General features: G+C 38.3%; 2 protein-coding genes across 6 annotated transcripts in view; one reads left to right on the top strand and one right to left on the bottom strand.

Moving 5' to 3' along the window:
- vezt (vezatin, adherens junctions transmembrane protein) overlaps nt 1-12,718 on the bottom strand; it is a 13,055-nt gene extending 337 nt beyond the window's left edge. The window contains 12 exon segments of the mRNA XM_059505503.1: nt 1-389; nt 1,959-2,163; nt 3,219-3,313; nt 5,285-5,478; nt 5,632-5,960; nt 7,018-7,165; nt 7,255-7,392; nt 8,406-8,687; nt 8,759-8,943; nt 9,672-9,761; nt 11,057-11,194; nt 12,341-12,718. The exon segment at nt 1-389 is cut by the window's left edge and continues 337 nt beyond it. Of these exon segments, the coding sequence (XP_059361486.1) occupies nt 1-389; nt 1,959-2,163; nt 3,219-3,313; nt 5,285-5,478; nt 5,632-5,960; nt 7,018-7,165; nt 7,255-7,392; nt 8,406-8,687; nt 8,759-8,943; nt 9,672-9,761; nt 11,057-11,194; nt 12,341-12,388 (2,241 nt within the window). The 5' untranslated portion in view covers nt 12,389-12,718.
- Nucleotides 12,719-15,269: 2,551 nt separating this feature from the next.
- Nucleotides 15,270-22,500, top strand: part of fgd6 (FYVE, RhoGEF and PH domain containing 6) — a 19,468-nt gene continuing 12,237 nt past the window's right edge. Inside the window, exons 1-2 of one of the 5 annotated variants that reach the window (XM_059505499.1) lie at nt 15,270-15,552; nt 17,675-19,661. In XM_059505499.1, the coding sequence (XP_059361482.1) occupies nt 15,543-15,552; nt 17,675-19,661 (1,997 nt within the window). In that variant the 5' untranslated portion in view covers nt 15,270-15,542. Of the gene's footprint in view, nt 15,553-15,744; nt 15,812-15,932; nt 16,329-17,665; nt 19,662-22,500 lie in introns of those variants that run through there. The other 4 variants (XM_059505498.1, XM_059505500.1, XM_059505502.1 and 1 more) reach the window with 4 other exon arrangements.

The following is a 22,500-nucleotide window of genomic DNA, read 5'->3' as shown; positions in this document are numbered from 1 at the left end:
GGCGGCCAGGGCGGAGCTGAAACTGATCGCTTCTGAGCCATGCAGTTCTGTCAGTCTGTCAATCACAGAGAGGGTGGGCACTCTGGACGGGAGTGGGTGTGTCCCATCGAGCCTGTCACATATAACCCCGTCTGATTGGAAGAGCTGTGTTTCCTCCACAGTCTCCTCACTGGTATCTTTAGCTGCCCCAGTTACATCAGAATCTCCACAGCAAAACTCTTTCTCTCTTTCCGCCCCACTCAGAATCTCAGCCAGCTGTTCACATTCATTCTCCTCTCCTTGTTGGGATACATTGTTGTCTGTGGTAGTCATGGACTCTGCCGAAAGATGCCGTTCGTAAGAGTTTGTGTCCGTTTTTGATGTGTCCTCAGCAAATGGAGCCAGGGCAGCTAGAATGACAAAAAATATATATATATTTTTTTTTTACCTACTTTAAATGTAGATTTTCTTTTTAAAGTTACAGTCTATCTATATGATTAAGCAAGTTATGCTAACTCGTGTTTATTTAAGGGTGCTTTCACACCTGCCTCATTTAGTTCGGTTGAATCGTACCAGAGTTCGTTTCCCCCTTTGGTGCGGTTTGTTTGGGCAGGTGTGAAAGCAGCAATCGCACTCAGGTGCGCACCAAAAGCGGACCAAACAAGCGTACCGAGACCTGCTTGAAGAGGTGGTCTCAGGTACGCTTTCAAACAAACTCTGGAGCGGTTCGTTTGTGGTGAGAATGTGATCCGACCTCTAGCAGACCCAACTGCAAAAAGTACTGATCATTTTTGGAATAAACCAGCTGCCGTAGTCAGCTATGTTGTGCATTATGGGATGAGGAAGTGTTTGCTGACAGTTTGCACTTTAGCATGGCAGCTCGTGGACAAACTTGGAGTAGAGAGGAGGTGCAGAGCCTCATAGAAATTTGGTCAGATGACCATGAGCATGTCAGAGTTAAGAAGAATTAATGCACGCCTCCGCTTGAAGTTACGAGCGATTCCCGCTCGCCGTTTGCAGTGCATTAAACCGTTGTTTGCATATTGTGGTGTATACAAACAATGTAATAGATTACGACCACAGACGAAACCAGCTTGCGCAGTCGTGTAGTTGTGTTGTCTCCGTGTTGTTTGCTGGCTTTTCCTCTTATGTTGGAATATTCCCACACTTAAATTCTGACCAATCGAAAAGCAGTTTAGGAAATACATCATGGGCAATGAGTGATGTGGATGTTGTCATGTGACTGCATTTTGGATCATTTCAACTGGTTCGGACCAAAGCAATCAGTGTGTTGTGAAAAGGAACCAAAAAAGCTGAAAAATGCTACAATGTATAATTGTTTGCCCTTGGTTCGGACCAAATGAACCGAACTAGAGAAGTGAAAGCACCCTAAAATAGAATTCATCCAACTAAATTTACTATACGTTTTCTCTAACTAACATTTTAGATAATCGAAGTGAACGAGGCTGAAAACAAATCAAATCTAAAAATAAAAAATGGAAAAATGGAAAATGTTGCCTGAAATAAATGTTTGGTTGAAGTACTAAAACAGAAATAAAATAAATCTTAAAAAAAAAAAAAAAAAAAATATATATATATATATATATATATATATATATTTATATAAGATAAAAGCACAATTACTAAAGTAAAATGAAACTAAAACTAAAATAAAATGAAAGCTGAAAATATAAAAATAAAAGCCAATTAAAAATATGAATAAAAATTATATATATATAATGCTAATACAACACTGTTGAAAACATTAAGTACATGTTTTTCTGCTGTAAAAACCAGTTTAGCCAGTTTTTTGGTATGAATTTTCTGAACTGATTTGCTTAGCTGATTATTTTGAGATAAATATACACATCTCACCTATTTGATTATATCATAGTCGATATTTTGTTGACTGTTTTATGAACTAACTTCAACTCTGTTACAGGAAGTAAAAAGCGAGTGTGTGTTTGTGCATGTAGTACCCTGATCACTGAACAGCAGAAGCTTGCGCTTGTCTCTCTCTCCATCTGACGTCCGGATGCCCAGGACAGACTTCAGCTCGAGTAAAACACGTCTGGACTCCTCACGTTCACGGCGCTGGCGCTCCTGTTCCCATGGCGACAGCAGGTCTGTGGCCCCCCTCCACTCCGTCTCTGAGTCCGAGTCCGAGACATACGCCTCCAGCTCCTGGCCAAGAAGAGCATCTTGTTAAATCCCAACTAACTCATGAGTATCTCTCCATATCTGCTAATAACAACACTGATATCTCAACAGTTTGTTTTGCTTTGTTCCACAATTTACATCTGTGAAATTCTGAAGTTCTTTGTGAAATATAAAGGGGAATTTGTTTTTTTGATGGCAACAATAACAAGCACTACACTAACAAACAATAAACAAGTGAACCAGAAATGGTGTTATTATTATGGTGTGAACTGAGTGTTTCTTGTTTGTCATTACAAAACGTAATACTTGTACAATCAATGATAAATAATAATTTAATAAATTAATCTAGTTTAAAACGCATGTGCCTAAAATGTCAGTAAAATATCACGTAGCATAACATATATATAATCAATTTTCCTTACATTTTTGTCAGTACATACTAACTAAAAAACTTTTTTTTTTAGGTTTTTTTTTTCAGGTTGTATTTAAGCAAGTTTTTTTAAGGAACCTTTTTTATATTTTTACTTTATATATATATATATATATATATATATAAATATATATCAAATTATATTTCAAGACACTTGCTGACTTTGACACAAAATCATGAGGGTCTTTATGGGTCCTCTCTGTGATTTGTATTTTCTGAATGTTTCTGTATGCTGGTTGTACCAGCAGGGAAAAGATTTCCCAAATATTAATAAGCAGCATTATTAAAATGTATTACAATTAAATGAAAAATAATAACGAAAGATTAAAATTCCTTTGAAGAATTTATTTCATTCGATGAGACTTTGTTTCATTAAGATGTTATCAGGACAGCTAGATCAGCAACAACAACAACAAAAGAAATTATGCCAATGTTTTTATTTAAACAACCATACAAATGTATTCAGGTCTGTTAAATGATTAAATGTAAATTGTATGAATGGCCTTTTTGAAATCAATTAATGAGCATCATGTCATTGACCCACATCAACTCTAAGTATTAGCAGTAATAATGAAGCTTGCCTTAACAAACACCACAAATACTACAGATGCTAATACTTCTCTCATGCTTGAAAGTACACTCACAGTACCTGTTCCTCTGGGACGGGGTCTCTGTCCTGTATGCTTGTAATGGGGGCAGGAGGAGGGGGATCTGGGGCTGTTTCCTCTGGCTGATCTGAACTCTCTGTGGAACACACAAACACACAGTATCCTGTTAATGAGTGTCTCCTTCCAACAAATGACACAGATCCCATTCAGTTTCTAGATCTTACACACTCAAATCTATGGAAATCGAATCGCATTGTTATTATTATGGCCAAAAACTGACAAATGGTAAAATTTACATTTACACTAGTTTTATTTAGGAAAAAAAAGGAACTTAAAAGACAGAATTTGTCTAAAATAAAACCTGCTTTAGAAAACATTTTCAAATTTACTGTTTAAATTAGAGCACTGACGCCAGTTAGAAAGTCTTACACGTTCAAATCTTTGGCATATACTACTATACTATACTATAACTATAACTATAACAAATAAACATCTAATACTGGCATATAAGAATAAAGTATAAAATCCAAAAATCTAACTAATGGCTGTTATAAGATCATATTAATATTGTACATAAATATTTGGAGTCATATTTACGTATCCAGATTTTTTTATGTGCACTAAACTGTGATGGCCACAGAAATGCATTCCTGGATCTTGCGCTAAGTATTGAAGTTATTCCATTATAAATAACTGCTGTGCTGTACAGACGTGCAAAAATACATCAAACAACTACATAGCTGAACTTTGACCTTCCTACATGAAAACCCCCAGCCCTGAGGAGGGTGCTCATATGACGCTGGGAATCACACGACCATTGACTTCACCAACGTGTGTACACTGTGACCTAATTCTGTAAAGGACGTCACCCACCACATCCCGATGTCTTTTTTTACCCCCCTACTTCCCTAAAGCTTCCGAAAATAACTGAAGGGAGGGAAATCAGTTGAATAGGGAACTCTAAAAATACACACAGTTACCACAGAAATACACAAAGGCTGACGCACCTATTATATGGTGAGGGCATTATTTAGAGAGCTCATATATGGTTATACTGCAGTGTGACAAAGCTCTCTGTAATACTTGATTTTGATTGGTCAGTTATTGGTTCTGACTGGTCAATTGGCAATTGACTGCAGTAAATCCCTTATACTATCCTTTCTATTGTCTTATGGATAATTTTGTTTTATCCATTTATGGTACCAGGATTTGTAATGTTTCTGGAAAAAGTCTCTTATGCTCACCAAGGCTGAGAGAGATTGTGAATTTTACATTTTAAAGGGATACTCCACCCCAAAAGGAACATTTTGCCATTAATCACTTACCCCCGTGTCGTTCCAAATCCGTAAAAGCTTTGTTCGTCTTCAGAACACAATTTAAGATATTTTGGATGAAAAGCAGGAAGCTTGAGACTGTCCCATAGATTGCCATAGAAGTAAATAACAGTGTCAAGGTCCAGGAAAGTATGAAAGATGTCGTCAGTCACCAGTAACGTTATGAAGCGATGAGAATACTGTTTGTTAAGCAAACAAAAAAACACCTTTATTCAACAATTCCACAAGGATGCGTTGTTTCTATGTGTATTTATGCTTTGATTTGAAAGAAAACAGCACATCCTTGTGGCACGGCTGACAGAAAAGAGCGTAGGCAGTTCGAGTGATGTGGAGAGACACAGAGGAGACTTACAAACAGTATTCTCGTCGCTTCATAACGTTGCAGTTGAACCACTGATGGCTGATGGAGTATTCTGACGACGTCTTACCTACTTTTCTGGACCTTGAAAGTGTTTACTTACATGCCAGTCTATGGGACAGTCTCAAGCCTCCCGTTTTTCATCCAAAATATCTTAAATTGTGTTCTGAAGACGAACAAAGCTTTTACGGGGTTGGAACGACATGGGGGTAAGTGATTAATGACAACATTTTCATTTTGGGGTGGAGTATCCCTTTAAATAATTTATTTGTCTCAAACTTACTGTTATATTTTAAAAAATACTCTAAAACCCAATTAGAAACAGATTAGCACATGAATGAAACAAAATGTGTAATGAAAGAAAGGAGCGATTCAGCTCATATTCCACTGACTGTTTGAGAGGATGACCTCTGACCTGGGCAGCTGGAGACTCGGCGCAGCATGCGGTCGACCTGCACGAGCGTGTCGTCCCAGCAGCAGGTGCTGGCCTGCATGTGAGGCTTCAGCAGCTGCAGACGCTCCTTCAGCTCCTGATATCCCATACACGTCATCTCCTCAGTCTCCTGAGCAACCATTAACTTCTCCAGATCATCCTCAAGAATTATGACCCTATAAGAGACAAAACAAAAAACATAGCTTATTCTATAGCAAAGTGTGTTATACTGGGATAGTTTGTACACCGTAGGAAATTTCAGCAAAGCTTTGTCATTTAAAGTAACACATAAATTAAAATAACAACAATAAACACTAAGCCTTACATACTCGTTTAAGAGTGTTTTCAGGTGAAGCTGTAAACTGCGGACAGACGTGTGCAGGGAATTGAGCTCTCTACACTTCTGCTGAGCGCGTCAATTTCTTTCTGCGGGCAGCGAATGGTGCTGCGTCTCAAAGTAGCGATGGAAATCATAGCTTCGCTGAAGATCACCAAGGCAAATGGCCAGGGTGCGATGGAGAGAGTCAGTAATCAATGGGACGCTGCTGTACGTGACAGGGCTGGGCCTGGAGTCTAGCTCCTCCCTCCCCGGAGACAACAGCAGAGCAAACCGCCGGAAAAACTCAGAGCTCTGCCCGACCCACAACTGGAACAACATCTGCAAAACAATCAATGTTTGATGAAGGGAATGATGTGAATTTATGTCAACAACAGGGCTGGGCAATATATTGAATATTTACAGTACAGCCACAATGATTATGTCAATGCTATAAAAAATGAAGAATGATGTTTACTTTATTTGACCATTGAGTGTGGAATAGTGCCTTTCCTTGTGTCCTGACTCAAGAATAACAGGAAAGGGCTACGGATTGTGAAGTATGATTGTCTTTCTGTCTTTCAAATGGTCAAATTCAACGATTTAATCCAAATAATTCAACCATTTATTTGCATCGTCACTGGAAAACTTTCACAGAAGTCCCAACATTCCATTTCATGAGCTTTCAAGTTTTCATGAAAAATATCAAGATAAATACTGGTATTTACTAAACTGTATTTAAAATATAAAATTACATTTGAGATGATGTATGTGTGTGTATATATCTAAATAATAAAATAAAAATATTGGAAAAACACACACGTATTTATATATATATATATATATATATATATATATATATATATATAGAGAGAGAGAGAGAGAGAGAGAGAGAGAGAGAGAGATGTACATGTGTATATATATATATATATATATATGTGTGTGTGTGTATTTTAATGCATTACTTAAATTAGAGAAAATGTTTTTCATGAAAATCCTGCCTCTTCTTTTCAATAAATGTTTAATTTGATTTACTTAATATCTACTTGTTAACAATTGTTGTTTGGTGTGTATATATATATATATATGGATCAATTGTATAAAATACATGTATAAAAAAACATTTAGAAAAATTCTGCATCTTCACAAGATATTGTATAAGAGGCAAAATAAATAAATAAATACAAAAATACATAAAATAAAATCAAAAGTCTGCTGCATCACTGTGCTTTTAAATTATTCATGAAAAATAAATTCAGGTAAATATAGGTTTTGTTTATTGTTAGTGCAAACAAACAATTTATTTTTTTAAATTTGACATTTTGTCAAAACACTAAATAAATACTAGACATTTGGCTATATAAGGCCCAGGCCTAATCAACCGTGTGAGTTTCTGTACCTTGAGTGAAGGCAGACTGTAATCATTGGTCAGTTCTTGTGCCTGTTCATCAGAAAGATGCTCCACCCCCAGACCGAGACCAAGCTCTCTGATTGGCACGGTGGACACGTAGTTGGTGACATTGTCAATCTCTGAGTTAATCGGAAATGTAGAACACAGTCAAGGACTCAACCAAGTGAATGAAATGGCCAGAAATCACATTGTAAAAGTAAAACCGCTGCTGTTGGATTAGGATATGACTTGAGCATGACGCATGTGGCGAGGCGAGAGGCTCGGAACGCGCAGCGAAGACTCTGATAGGCCGCCTTCCGTAGACCAATCAGCTGCTGGCTGTGAAGCTGCCCCGCCCTGTTAAAGGGACAGGCGCCACTCACCCTGTCGAGTAAACTTGACAAGTGAAATGTGATCCAACTGTGCAGATGTCCGAAAACCATCAGGGCAGACACACATCACATACAACACAGATAATACTACTAGACACTATGTAACAACTTAACACATGAAACCCAAAAATTACATAAATAATGATGACAAACTAACACACTGCAGTTCAAAAGTTTGTGTCAGTAAGATGTTTATATATATATATATATATATATATATATATATATATATATATATATATATATATATATATATATATATATATATATATACATATATATTGTAATTTATAGCTGAATTTCCAGCATCATTACTCCAGTCTTCAGTGTCCCATGATCCTTCAGAAATCATTCTGATATGCTGATTTGCTGCTCAAGAAACATTTACAATTGTTATCAATGTTGAAAACAGTTGTGCTGCTTAATGTTTTTTTTTGTAATCAAACTACACTATTTTAAAGATTTAGAACATAATTTATTCAAAATAGATTTTTTTGAAACTGTAAAATCTTCACTTTATTTTTTTTTTAATCAAATTAATGCATCCTTGATGGAAAAAGTAATAAAGTAATAAGTAATAATTTTAAGTAATAAATCTCACTTGCCATAAACATTTGAACAGCAATATTGCTAATAATAATTACACTTTCTGGATCTAGTGAAAGACAAATTACACTCAACATGCAACATTATGTATCTAGGGAACAGTCAAACTTTGAAAAATTACAAACTCAGAATTCAGAGGAAAAAATATGAAATTGCGAGATGTAAACTAGTTCATAACTAACAAGGGAGAGACACAAACTTGCACTTCTGTGAAGAAAAGTTTGAATTTGAAGTTAAAATCTCAGAGTTTTGAGAAAAAAAGTTTAGAATTATGAGATCTGAAGTCATATGTCTTTTTCATTCTGTGGCATAGAATGAAGCGTCCATACATAACACCACATAAACAAACATAAAATAAGGGGTCTGTGTGTGTGTGTGTGTGTGTGAGATGACACTTACAGGGTGAAACCTCGTGAGATGACTTCTGTCTCCTGTATGAGTCGCAGTGATTTGCGAGACAGACTGGTCAGCGATCGGCTGTTGTTTACCAAACCCTCCAGCTGGAGAGCCAAAGACTGGAGGAGACGCTGAATAACGGCCTTACGCCACAGAGACAGACCACGACACACACACGTAACACACACCAGGACACCGCACAGCCACAGAGCCCGCTCGTGGTCAGGGTACGACAAGCACACGCCGAGCAGGACAGCTAGAAGCCCCACCAATACGGACACATCCCTGTAACACAGAAACGCACGAGTAATAGATCAACCCAGGGTGTTTTTGTTGGTATTGGCGTGGGTGTGTACCATCTAGAGGGTGACGAGAGGTAGCGTGGTGCTGGCACAGCAGTGCTGGCACTGGGACAGACGCTTTCACTGGAGCCCAGAGAGAGCACACTTGGATCTAAGAGCTCGATCAGCTCAACATCCTCTTGTAACAGCACATCCTGAGATAACAGACAGCGCAGAGAAAACCGCCGGAACACAGCGTCCTGCAGGAACACAAACACAAATCAACACAATCTTTCTGCAGCAGCAAATCAATCTAATTATTGGATCTTGCCTTGCAGCAATAATGGGTTTCTGAACTGTAATGCACGACACGAACTTGGTCTCTGAATCTCAGTGTTATCCGATTGACTATGAAATAAAATGGTAAGTATCAACTAGATGAAACAAACCCTATGGAGATGTAATCAATTGTTATGTTATTTGAAAAAATGTATTTAAAACTAAAGAAATCCCCTTTAGAAAGAAATCAGCTTCAACTGAGAATTTTGTTTTGAAGATTCCTTTATTTGGATTATTATAATTTATCAAATAACAGAGAAAATTATTATAAAATAATATATATATAAAGCCCTGGTCTGTTGTCAACTCAGTCGATCTTAATATAATATGAATTTATCTACAAAGCCAAGATTATTAACATGATTATTATTATACTGTGATTCTCAAGTTAAAATTGTGAATAACAGTAACTCTAAAATATTAGGTATGGGACTAGCATATTTAGAGTTGGGGTATTTGTGCTAGAAATTGGGATGGTTTTGTGATGGTTAAACTGAGCTAATTCTGACTGGCCGATGGGCTGGCTTTCTTGAGCAGATCTGGCAACCCTGCACACCACCAAACAACTATTTCCCCCTTAAATATTTATGCGAGTACGCATATTGAATGCATGACTGAAATCCAGCTGTAGGTTGAGCTTGATTCTCACCAGCTGCTGCTCCTGCCAGTGGGTGGCGCTGTCTTGATGAAGAGGATTCAGACTGCGCAGAGCATCAACCAGCCTCCAAACACCACCCTTCTGCAAAAACACACAAATAAATGCCTAAAGCACACTAGATTTCCGAGGAACGCTAACATAAATCATGCTGTTGTTCATCAAAGCAAGTCAATTAACTGAATACTGAGTAAGTGTTGATATGTGAACACAGTCATATTACAATGACATTGTAATGGCACAGAAACTACAATTTCTATATTCAATCTTGGAAAGCTTCTTCTTCTTCTTCATGCAGCTTTATTAAAAGTATAGGATACCGGTAAATTTATGATGTCCTCTTGAGTAACAGTCCACAGAGCGATTATTGATTCCTGTCTGGGTCATGTCTGCGGTTTTTAACATTTTAGCCTACATTCTAAACATCCTCTGAAACGAAGACAGACACTGAGAACACAAAACACTTAAAGAAGCCCACTTCAGATTTCGAATATCTTGAAATGTCAGAACAAGAGTGCAGCAAATCAGAAAGAAAGTATAATGTGCATCCAGGCTCACACACTGAGGAGGTTCTGCCTGCTTTGTCTTCTTTTCTTTCTTCATGCCTTTAGTATTCAGTTGCTGTAGGACTCACATTCTAGATGCTTTGAGTGTGTGACAGACAACTGAAGAATAGAAAGAGACTGTGTGTGTGTGTGTGTGTGTGTGTGTGTGTGTGTGTGTGTGTGTGTGTGTGTGTGTGTGTGTGTGTGTGTGTGTGTGTGTGTGAGAGAGAGAGAGAGAGACTGGGAACACAAACAGAAGACAGCCTGAATGGTGTAAACTAATGACAATAATGATGTTCTCTGTGGAAACTTTCCAAATAAATTCTAAGATAAAGTGTGGATGCACACACACACACACACACACACACGCAGACAATATTTTGTTCTGCCAAATGAATGAGCTCTATTTCCACACTGAGGGGATTTTCAGCACATTCCCAAACAAGACTGGACACCTCTTAATCATTCACTTAATCACATCACTTCCTGTTCCTGAGGTGACCATGAGAGCAGCCTTCACAGTTTCACACTGGTGTCTGTTGTGTAAAAGAAGCCAGCTGTAATACTTTTTTCCCTATTTTTTATCATCAGGTACAGAATATTTATTATTGGATCCGAATTTGATCTTTCAATGTGATTTTCAAAAGCTTTTGGTTACAAAACAATATTCCGATTAGAATTTAATCTGCTTTTGTTCATTCAAGCAGCACAGCTCAGGTTGTTTTTCCCAAGGATCAAGTTCTTTCAGTGAAAACTATACAGGCGGGCGTCTTCAGAGACTGGAGTTGCTGGAAGTACGGCCAGCGTATTGGAAAGGTAAGTGCTGACACTCACTCTGTGAGATGAGAGGATATCCTGAGGATACTGCGCCTCCTCTCCACCAGCGCTTGGCTCCTCCTCCTGAGGGGCGGGAGAACATGCCTCAAAATCTGTGTGTCCCAGATCCTGCAAGTACTGGAACAGCGGAGAGTTCTGGAGGGGCGACAGAGACACAGCTCCAAATAAACATGGCATGACAAATGGCAAAAATTGTTTACAAATTCCAGTTTTCAAATTCCTTTTGCTTTAACAGGGTTTTGAATTATTATTATTCTTTTTTTTTTAATGTCAATCGGTGCAACCAACAAACAAAAAGTAATAACATTACATCCTGAATATGCAAATGTGAACATCCTGAAAGTATTTTCAAAAAGTTTTAAAACACATTTCTTTCAATCATCAATATCATAAGGTTTTATTGAGGTTTTTCTATTTGACTGGCTGAACTAACCTTGCCATGTCATGAAAATGAACAAATATGAATTGAAAAATAAATAAATAAAATTGACTGAATGATAACACCGACTTAACCCCTCAAAAAATGGTTTCTAGACTTTATCTACATTTTTGTTTTTCTATCATGTCCCACCAAAATAAATAAATTCATAATCATACCTGGATGTTTCAACTTTGATTTGGCTGACAAAACTTTTCAAATATTAGCTTAATCATATTTGAAACATAATAACAAAATTATGTTTCCTGCTCCACTATTTTATCAATACAATTTCTTGTTTGTTTATTCATTCATTCAACTTCAGAGAACAGGCAAATTATACCACCCGGACATTTTGACAAAATTATTTAAATATCAAACAAAATTATATTTTTTAAAATCTCATTTGTTCACCACAGAACATGCGTGATACAAGTTACAGAATGTATCGAATTCATTTTCTGTTTGTCATCTGTCTTCACTGACCTACATGCATTTGAACACATTTCAGCATGGGTTTTCAATTCATGTTCGTCACCCAAAGCAGCACCCATTCTTTTAGTGGAGAAAACACACACACACACACACACACACACACACACACACATACACATACACACACACACACACACACACATACACATACACATACACACACACACATACACATACACATACACATACACACACATAAGAATCACAATTTGATGAACAAATGAGTGAAAGTAATATAGAGAGGAAGGGAGGAGAGAGAAAGAGGGGTGATGATTCTGACATCTCTCTCAGGGAGTTAAGGGCTGTGCTTTCTCTCAGAGCAGAAACACTACAAACAACATCCTTTCCAGCCTTTTTCCCTCCCTTACCTCTCGCATGTCCCTCGCTCTTGTCCTGCATCGTCTCAAACGCACCATCGCTCAACAGAGGAGGTAGATCCGACACTCTTAAAGGTCCCAGATCACCAAACAGGACTCCAGAATCACAGGCTCGTTCTCACGGCTAACCATTGCCACTGGATTTGAGTTGCTAAAGAGGGTTATAATTCTCATATTCTTACTTCAGTCAAATCCTGCTTTGAGATATAGCCTGCCACATGTCGCCAACTTTGGCTCTTTTTGCTCTAAAGCTCATTTGCAATGAGAGGAAACAGTTGGCGTGTGTTTATTGATGTGAGAGAGAGTAGTTAAACTGGCCTGCAGCAAAAGACCTGATTTTAGGTCATCAAATGAGAGCAAACCGAATCCCACTGTTTTTGTTTTGAAGTCTGGATTGTACGTGACGATACACAGCACTGCAAAAACGGGATTTCCATCATTTCTGAGCAATTAATTTCCACGTGTTTGTGATTTTTTTTTTTTCTTAAGAAAGAAAAAGGATCATTGGCTGATTAAAAACCCATATCCATCATCTAAAGCTGCTTTTTAATCAAACCTTTCAAACTGTCACGCTATTTATTTAATAGATTAATATCGTCTGGAATAGACTATGAACTAGATCCAGGAAAAACTAATTGTTACAGTCTTACCCAATATATATCTTGAGACTGTTTTCTCTACAGTCATTTATTACAATCACCGCCGCAAACATATTAATTATAAGATGTAATGTATATCAATGTGTATGGCAGCATGGTTTCCCTGGTGATGCAGCATCAGTAGAAAAATGATCTGACAGCCCCAATCTTGACTCATAAAGGTGAATCAAGACCACACATGCTTTAATGCACAAAGCTCTTAAATCAGTTTATAGAGAAATAAAATAAAGTACACCACAGTGACAGACAGAAACTGTCTACATTTACACTCGTCTCGGCGTCTCAAGACCTATATAGGTGCCTCTCTAAACTGTGTTTTCGGGACATCTAGTTTCAAAACACCTAACTTACCTCGACAGCCTTTTCAAACAGTCACAGTACCAAAACCTATGGAGCTAACAGTGTAGAGACCATTTTTAGGGCTTTTTTTTGTTGTTGGCATCTTGGTCTTATAGTCTAGATAGCTGGCAAACTAGAGAGCATTTTTTAATCTAAAACCTAAGGAACTGCCAATTTAGAGACATCTCAGAGATATTAAACTTTCAAAACCTTGTGACCTACCTAGCTAAACAACATTTTGGGGTATTACTACCTAGTAATCACTATGTTTTGAACCACAGTCTCTGACTCTGTTCATACAAGATGTGTGTCTCCTAATCTATTGTTGTATTATATTAATAAACAAAGTCCGTATTTTATTAAACCCAGAGTGCTTAATAAGCATCTATATGGCAGTGTAGAGGGGAATAGGAAGGAGTGTTTGTTTTTTGTGCTAAGTACAGGCTGCTAACTGCACATCTAACGTTACCACAGATATTTGAGCAGCTGTTGTGTGCCCGCGTACACGCAAGTGTCAGGATCAAAAACTCACCTCGAAAACAACTTCTTCATCAAAATCCTCAGTCATAGCTCTCCGCCATATGTGTCCATCAGTTGCGCATGCTGGGATGGTAGTGTTTATGAATTAAGGAGCGATCTCTACAGCTTCTGCTGAATGCGCAGACACACGCCATGACTTGAAATACAATTCCCATGATTCATAGCTCTTCTTCTTCTTCAGTTATTCGACGATGGCTTGCAAAATATGTACAAATCGACATCTACTGGAATGTTGGTCTTGAATTCTGCGAACAGTATTTTTACTTCATGGTTAAGAGTATGCTATTCTAAAATATGATATTTTAAAACATAAAATTTTACTTCTACTATTTTGGAAATTATTATAAATAAGGCAGAATGTAGTGGTTTAGCCACACTTGTTTCCAGGAAGCCTTTATTCATTTATAGATTTTCATATTATTTTAAACATTATCTAAAAACAATTTGCTGTGATGGTGATTTATTTGTTTTCTTTATTTACCTTTGAATTTGTATTGATACAGTGTATATGACTTTTGTATTTTATTTGTAATTTGTTTTAATTCTACATTAGCATTACCATGATTGTAAATTCAAATGTTTTCAATAAAAAGTTGTTTAAAAATAACTACTGACCTGTCTGGCAATTAGATGTTAGTCTGATTACAAATACTGTAGCCAAGTAAACAACCTTGTATTGTAGGATCATTAGATTTATTCACTATATTATATAGCAAGATTATTCCTCAACGAGGCACAGGACAGGAGACTTATAATGCATCCTCACTGTTCTCAAATTTGATATTCCCTGTTGAGGAATAATGATACATTTATTTCTGTTTCTACTCTTAATCTAATTTTTTATTGCCACAAACAGTATTAGAAACATCCACTTTTTATTCATAACTTTTTATTTCATAACTCTCAAGCTCTGAGGGTGATGTTCGATTCCAAAGCGAATCGTTCGTTGGAGTCGGTTCCTTTCAAAGAATCTGTCATTACCGAATCGCGCAGGACTGAATTCTGCCCTGGAATCGGTTGATATTGAAAATGGGAATTTCCTTATAATCAGATACTGTGAATAACGTGGACACGTTACTAAAATATATATATAATTTTGAATTATTTGTGGTTGTGAAATGCGTATTTCCTTGCTTGTAATGAGCACTTTAGGCTGAAATTATAATGTGGGCAATATGGGAGTTCAGACATGCTTATTCGTATATCACGTCTTGAAGAAAACATTATTTAGGTGACATAATCAGCCACGTTCTTTTTTTTTTCTTTTATGGATGTGAAGAAACGAATAACTGAATCGGTTTGTTCAAACAATTCATTGATCTGTTCAACGAACCGATTCACTAAATGGATCGGACTTCCCCAAGGCGGCGAGGCTCTTCGGCCGCTCTAGCGGCGGTTCGTGGAAGTTTTTATTGAACTCTTTGGCTGGACTTCGCCGTTCCCAGCTTTACAAAGCGGTGGCAAAAACCATGGCAAGCATGGAACACTTTCCGACTTCTTAGTAATACAAAGACTTTGGATGATCTTTTCGAAGATATCGAGTTGTCTCTCCATTTAGGACTTGCAATGGCTCCTGCCAGAAGAAAAGAGCTGAATTTGAAGGAACTGTGCTGAATGCAGCTCATTCATGGAGTAAAGTGAGTCGTTTGGGGATCATGAGTACAGGTTAGTTTCCTGGATGAATAAACATCAACTATTTCTGTTGAACAAGCAGTCTAGGGAAGCATGGCAGACACGTAGGGCTTTTATGATGAGATGTTGCGATATTTAACGGTTTCATTAGAATATTTACATGTGTTGCAACCGGTGGAACTTTATTGCAGTAGCAGCAGCTTCAGTGTTTCTATTCTCTGTTAGAGGCTAATCTTGTGCTAACGGGACGAATTGCTTAAAACAAGCACAACAAATATCCTGGATGAAGAAGGTAAGGAACGATGTTTTTTTTTTTTTTGCAAAAGCTGAAACCTGAATGGATACTTTACTTTCAGCCTTATCCATTTTTTTTACCCCAGGCATACGGGAGCACATTGATTTGACTCGTCTTTTGTTTCAACGTTTCTTTATTTACTTTCCCTCTCCCTTCGGGTTTTTACACGCTAATAACCACTTTGGGAAGAGTTTACTTTTTCTTTGTTCTCTTCAGTCGATAAGGACACTGTTATGGAGGGTATAACCAAAGCGAATAACGCGGTAAAAAGTCCCTTTGGTGTCTTTCCACTGCTGTAAGGAACTCTATCACAGAACATTCGCCCGATGACTCGGTCTCCCGTGCTGATGTAAACGCGCGACAGTCCGTGAGCTCAGCTCCCTGACCCGGGGCTCGACGCTTCGGATCGGAGGAAAGAACGAGCGGAGGAGGAGGGCGCCTCCAGGATTAGCCTTGGATTGCTTCCCTTGGAATGGAAGACCACATTTCCTCAAGAGAGCATCAACAAACCCAAGTTTTTTTTCTCCTGAAAGCGCTGTCTAAGTGAATTCAGCGAAGTCAACACCGTTGTTTTCTTCCTCTGGCATTAATTGTGACTTCTGTAAAAGGAGATGTCTGAAATCACAGTATTGCACTATGATTGCATCTTTCGTACAAAGTTTCTATGATAACTGTAGTTTCATACTGCAAAACTCAGTTTTACTGTTGATACTGTAAAGCTAACAGGATCTGCTTCAAATCGTGCAAGCATCTTAGTGACATTTATTTAATTCTGAATATGTTTTATGGATGTGACAGTAACTAACAATAAGTGCATTTTGTAGGAAATTAGGGTGTTTACTACACACTGTTACTTGAGACATTGGACAGAATTGAACACACATCTCACACCTGCCATTAGTATTGAACATAGCAACATTTCCAGTTTTTGTCTATAACTCAGTAATGCCATATATATTATATTTTATAAACTAAAGAGAAAAATATAAGTATGTATACTTAAAATAATAATAATTTAAAAAGTATCTATTTGATATCTGAGACTTTACGAGAAAAAAAATCTTCAATATCAAAACCATCCTTCAGCTTATCTACTTTCACCAGCTCAACATTATATTGGCTGAGGAGAAAATGTCATTTAGATTGCCATAATCACGCTTAAATTGCTTAAAGTGTCACAACTTATATTTCAGTTAAATTTCCAGAACCGGAAAGTTTGGGATTTAGTCGCTAGCAACACCAGAAAAATAAAAATGGCTACAATGTTTGATACCTGTGTGTATAAAACATGGTAATTTTGTCAATATTGCAGCTGTTATCTCCTATAATTAAATAAATGGAGCTGACAGTTAATTAACATTTCTTGTATTATCCATTCATTCTTAAAGTTGAATGCTTTTCAACATCGAAACACAGGTGGATAACTATAAAAATGTTAAACAGATATCTCAGAAAAAAAACATTTTGGTACATAAACTCTTGTTTTTGGATGCCTGTTGCCTACTTTGTCTAAAAATCAGTGTTTTGTAAGGACTGTAAAAGAAATAGTCTGATATCAGAAATTTAAAGAAATATATTGAAGCCAGTGTTTTAGAATGCTGTACTACAATATGCTATTAAGCGTTATTGTGAATGGTGACAAAATCTTGCCTTGATAATGACTCGTACTGAACCTTCATTTACAGGTTCTCACACAGTCTTAATAGCAGAGAATAAAAGTGTTGTATGTTTCAGAGCTGGGTGTCAGTCTTGACCTCAGTCATGACCCATCGTGTTCAGCTGTGTGTGTGTGTAGTATTCAAGTGTGTTCATGGAATTAATGTAGTTCTCTCTCTTTCTTCTCTGTGTGAGATTATGTAGGAATGAAGAAACCACCGGTTGCCCCCAAACCCAAGCTGGTTCAGTCGCATAAACCATCACCTCCCCCCATTGCCCCAAAACCTGAGCTCCTGCTGCCTTCACCCTCACCCACTGCGCACAAGAGAGGAAAACCTGCTGTCGCCCCAAAACCATGTTTGCCCAAAGCCCCTCAGAAACCTCTCCAGCCGAAACAAGACCCCTGCAAGATACAAAATCCACCTGTCTCCAAAAATGGGGGTCCTGCTCTACTATCTTCACACCTGTCAGATTACATCATACCACCCAGTAGTCATCAACTAGGTAACAGCAAATCAGAGGATTCCAAGGAAATATATGGAACAGCGGAGGTAGGTGTTTTCAAAGAGGTCGGCAGTGCAAAAGAACAGTTGATTTGCAACGACACATCGGAACATGTTTCCCGATCTGTATGGGAACAAATGCACGCTCCCACTGACCCATCCCAGACTTCCACACAGGCACAGGAAGAAACAAACTCTGCCACACTAGAAAAGGACCAGACAAGTGCACAAAAACAAACTTTTCTCCAGATCCCAAGACACAGTCCTACCAAACCCTTACAAAAACAGTCTGCAGAGCAGAAACACATCGGGAACATTTTTAGCTCTTGCACCAGTGACAATAATGGTGTTCCTGCACCACCCAGCAAGCCACTCCCTGTACCCCGTCCACGACGCCTTCGGAGAGCACTTCTTAGGCAGAATGTTGTTGAGATTGCACCTTCGGACACTCAAGCAGAAACACCTACAGAAACTCCTGAACACGTTCAGACAGACACATTACTAGAAAGTCCCGAAAACACCTACACGGACACACCTCTAAATTTATGTTCCCCTAAAGAGAATACGGAAAACCCAGACATTGACTTCTCAACCAACACTGATTCTTTGCACAAAGTAGACTCTTTTCACAGTGCAGTTACTGAAGAGGTGCCTCCTGATCTGGACTCCACCCATTATTCAGTTCCAACAAATGGTATAACTTTAGCTTCCGTTAACACAGCTGCTGAGGAGGGGCCGCAAGCTCCAGCTCCACTACCTCGACAGAAATCCCTCCCACAAATGGTTGATTCCTCATGCAAGGGCTCAACATCAGTGGACAACTTGCTTTTGCATTGCTACTCAGATCTTCAAGAGGTTGAGTGTAAAGATGAGGAGGTGCAAAGCGATGATGAAGATGATAGAGCATATGGAGATTTTGCTCGATACCCATTAACTCGGAGTCTTCCTAAACAGATTAAGCTCAGCTGTGGATCACAAGTGGCAGCCATAACCAAGCCGTCTCTGGACGTGGATGAAAAGTCACCAAAAGTCATGCCTAAAAAGCCCCAACGAAACAGTCTTCCCGCATCCGTCGTGTTGCGGAAGCAAAACACGCCTCCGCTAACACACACTCCACCTCCGCTTCCTAACTCCAGTCCTCCCGTATTCAGAGAACTTCCGGCACCTCCTCAAGAGAAACTATCATGGCGAGTCGCCCTTCCAAGCATCCCTCTCTTCAGTAGAAACCAGCCGACTCGCAGTAACAGCCAACCACAGGCTGGAGGTGGGGGACCTGTTTTAGTCAAAAAGAGGGCAAAGTCGTTTTCCTCTGCAGATCTTCAGCGAGTGGACACTGGATCTTCTGAGCAGTTGGTGCGCTCCGATCAAACAAGACGTAGCTTGCGGAAACTTCTAGAGCTGCGTGTGTATGCACGGTTGCTTCCGAAATTGCTTCGCAGTGGACAATCCCTGGATTGCACTCGTACTGATGCTGAATACAATGAAAATAAAGCCACACCCTCTAATCAGGTCGCACCTGGCGATGAGGTAGAAGCTCAGTGTGACAGTGAGGCTGACTGTGGGGTGGAATACGAGAACGTCCCATTATACGATGTGATTCCAGAGTACATGAACCTGCCCTGGGTCTATTCCAACCAGGATGTGGACACAGGCGTGTATGAAGTACAGGAACCATGTGAGGTGAACAGGTCAGTTTATGTATATATGCATATACACACAAGCGTTATTATTCATATTACCGTCCTGATCTACAGTTGTCTTGTTTGATAGGTTTCGATTTGAGGGATGTACTCAATGAACATATTTTAAGATTTACTTTAGGAAGACAATTTATCACATTTCAATCTGTGATTGATTTGAGGTTACAGATATGGTAACAGCTTTGTGCCAATTCCAAGCCCCTGTCAAAATCCGAACCCAGATTCCTAAACTCATACCCCTTCGAACAAATAAGGGACAAATTGTTTGATTTGTTTGTTTTATTGAGAATACATTGAGAAATTATACAAAAGTTTGCTATGATTATGTGCTATGATATACTTTTAAAAGTAATGCATTACAATATTGTGTTACTCCATAAAAAGGTAAATAACTGTGTTACTTAAGCCCCTTTCACACTGCATGTTGGTCCCCGAAAATTGCCTGCTGTGTGAATGCAAACACGTCCCAGGATTGATTCAGGGATCGATCCCGGGTTGGGGCTCTAGTAACATTGCCGGGTTCAGTCCCAGAAAGAGTTCTGTGTGAACAAAAGCCAGAACCAATGCCTGTGTTTTTTCCAGAATTTCTGTGTGAAAGAGGCTTTAGTTATTTTTTATAGAAAGTAATGCGTTATGTCACTTTTGCATTACTTTTTGTCAACTGGGCCGGGCTTGCTTAATTGTTCTTTTTTTTTTTTCAAAGTAATCTGATTACATAACTCGCAGTACCCCAACACTGGTACTTACTTGTATATACTATTTTAGCTTAACATGCTAATAGAATAGCACCATGCTACGTTAGCAGGAAATTTAACATTAATACATTAAAATATTCTACAAGTGGTTTGCTATGGTTATTGTTTAATTACTTATAACTTGGTTATAAACAATAAATAAGCTATATAAAAATTAAGCATAATTATTAGACATAATAATCAACATATTTCGGTGGTTAAGACCAAGGGATCACTGTTTGTATGGTTTCATGGTCAAACACTATAGAAATACAAAGACGGTTCACTCCAATGCTTATGAATGGGAGAAACTGCAACGCGCGATATGGCATAATGGTCCCGCCTTCTAAATGAAAGAACCAATCATTGATTGGTAAAGTCACAGCATCATTGCAGCAGCCATTAAAAGCTCCGGTTCCCATAGAAACCTGATGCTAGTCCAGCCAGTGCACATGCGCAGTCATAAGTGCGTTTTGACTATGCATCTGCATTGGCTGGTCTAGCTTGAAAAATACGCTTTTTTTTACTATTTGAACATAAGAAGCAACATTCATGGGGCAGTGTTTTAGATTTCAGGATTCCCCCATTCATTTAAATAGGACTTGGTCTTGGATGAGCAGCCAGAAGGCGTCACAAATATGGCCGCCTAGTGAACAGACTTTCCTTGAAAGGGACTTTGGCATGGTCCAGTTAGCCTCTGCCAGTATATGCCATAACTAGACTACTACACTTTCAAAAAAGGCCACCTTGGCTAAGAGTTCATAGATCGACAAGCTATATTTTAGGATTTCTAATCAGGCGGTCTGTAAATTTACCCCAAAATTCACTCAGAAAGGTTCTGGTTATGTCTGTAAATTACTGTATGTAGTAGTATCTTTCTTGTTTAAATGCACAACATTAACCTGGTGGGCTTTAAGAATCTTATACACAGAGTAACCCCAAAACGTTACTTTGTATATACTTTGTATTTTAAATTGCACTGTATTGGTTTGGTCTGTGTGATCATGGAGGTGTGTGTGAGGGTTACAGTCCACTCTTTGAGTTCAGGTTGGGCCGTTTTCCTGTGGGTTATTTTCAGTGGCCAGAGCAGGAAATGTCTGTAGAGAAGAGAGCTGAGCCACTGGAAAATAACCTTTCTCTCTCTCTGTTTCTCCCACACTCTCATTCTCAGCATTTTCAACTGAAATCTTCTGGCTCACAGTCATGCTTTGTCATTACAACATTTCCAACACAGTAGCAAAAATCATGTCACATCAGTAAAATGTGAATCATCTTACTCTGATTGCAAAATACACCAACTGCTGACTGTATCACTGACCTCATTATAAAACATCAGCGCCCACAGCTAATTTTTCTCAACTGTTTTAGTTTTAGAGAAATTCTTGTGCAAGCACAGTTTATTTTTGTCCACAAAACTTCTTTTCAAGCATATATGCATATGTCTTTAGTTCACAAGAAAGAAATTCGGCAACATAAATTCCAAACATTTGACTTAAAGTGTGTTTACGGTGATGAATTTGTAAACACATTCTTGACCTCCATCACACATCGGCTTCTCAGTGATGTAGTCACAGTGCCGATGAAAACGGCTTTTTGCTGAATTCGCAGTTGGTTTCCAGATGCACAGGACGTTGAATCAAGTTTGTGGTCTTGTGTTTGGAGTTGTCAGCAAGTTGTTACCAACCAATATTTTACAGTCATGTGGGCTACAGACCTTGATCCCAGTAATAATAAATCATCATCTTTGATCTCTCAGTAACACAATGCAGAATACACTGCGTTTAATACTGTGTCCCTCCATGCAGCAACGCAAATCTTTGTTTCTTTTTTTAATTAACTTCTTATGTGATTACAAAAATCTATGAAATCTTTAAAAACTGGTTTTAGATACAAGTTTTTAAAAATATTATGTAGCGTACTGCACAGTGTTCACTAGGCAGCATGCTAGTTTTGCATTCTATAAAACCTACTTTCTCTTTAAATTTGGTATCTGAATTGATTTTGGCAGTAGGCTGTATTGGTTAACGAGAGTCATGCTGAAGCACTTGGAGTGCAGCATGTGCTTCTATGTACCTAACCATATTTTGGGGACA

Source organism: Carassius carassius, chromosome 22 (assembly GCF_963082965.1).
Source record: "Carassius carassius chromosome 22, fCarCar2.1, whole genome shotgun sequence".
NCBI classification, from domain to species: Eukaryota; Metazoa; Chordata; class Actinopteri; order Cypriniformes; family Cyprinidae; genus Carassius; species Carassius carassius.
Note: the sequence above shows the minus strand (reverse complement) of the source record. Positions and strands in the feature narration are given on the sequence as shown.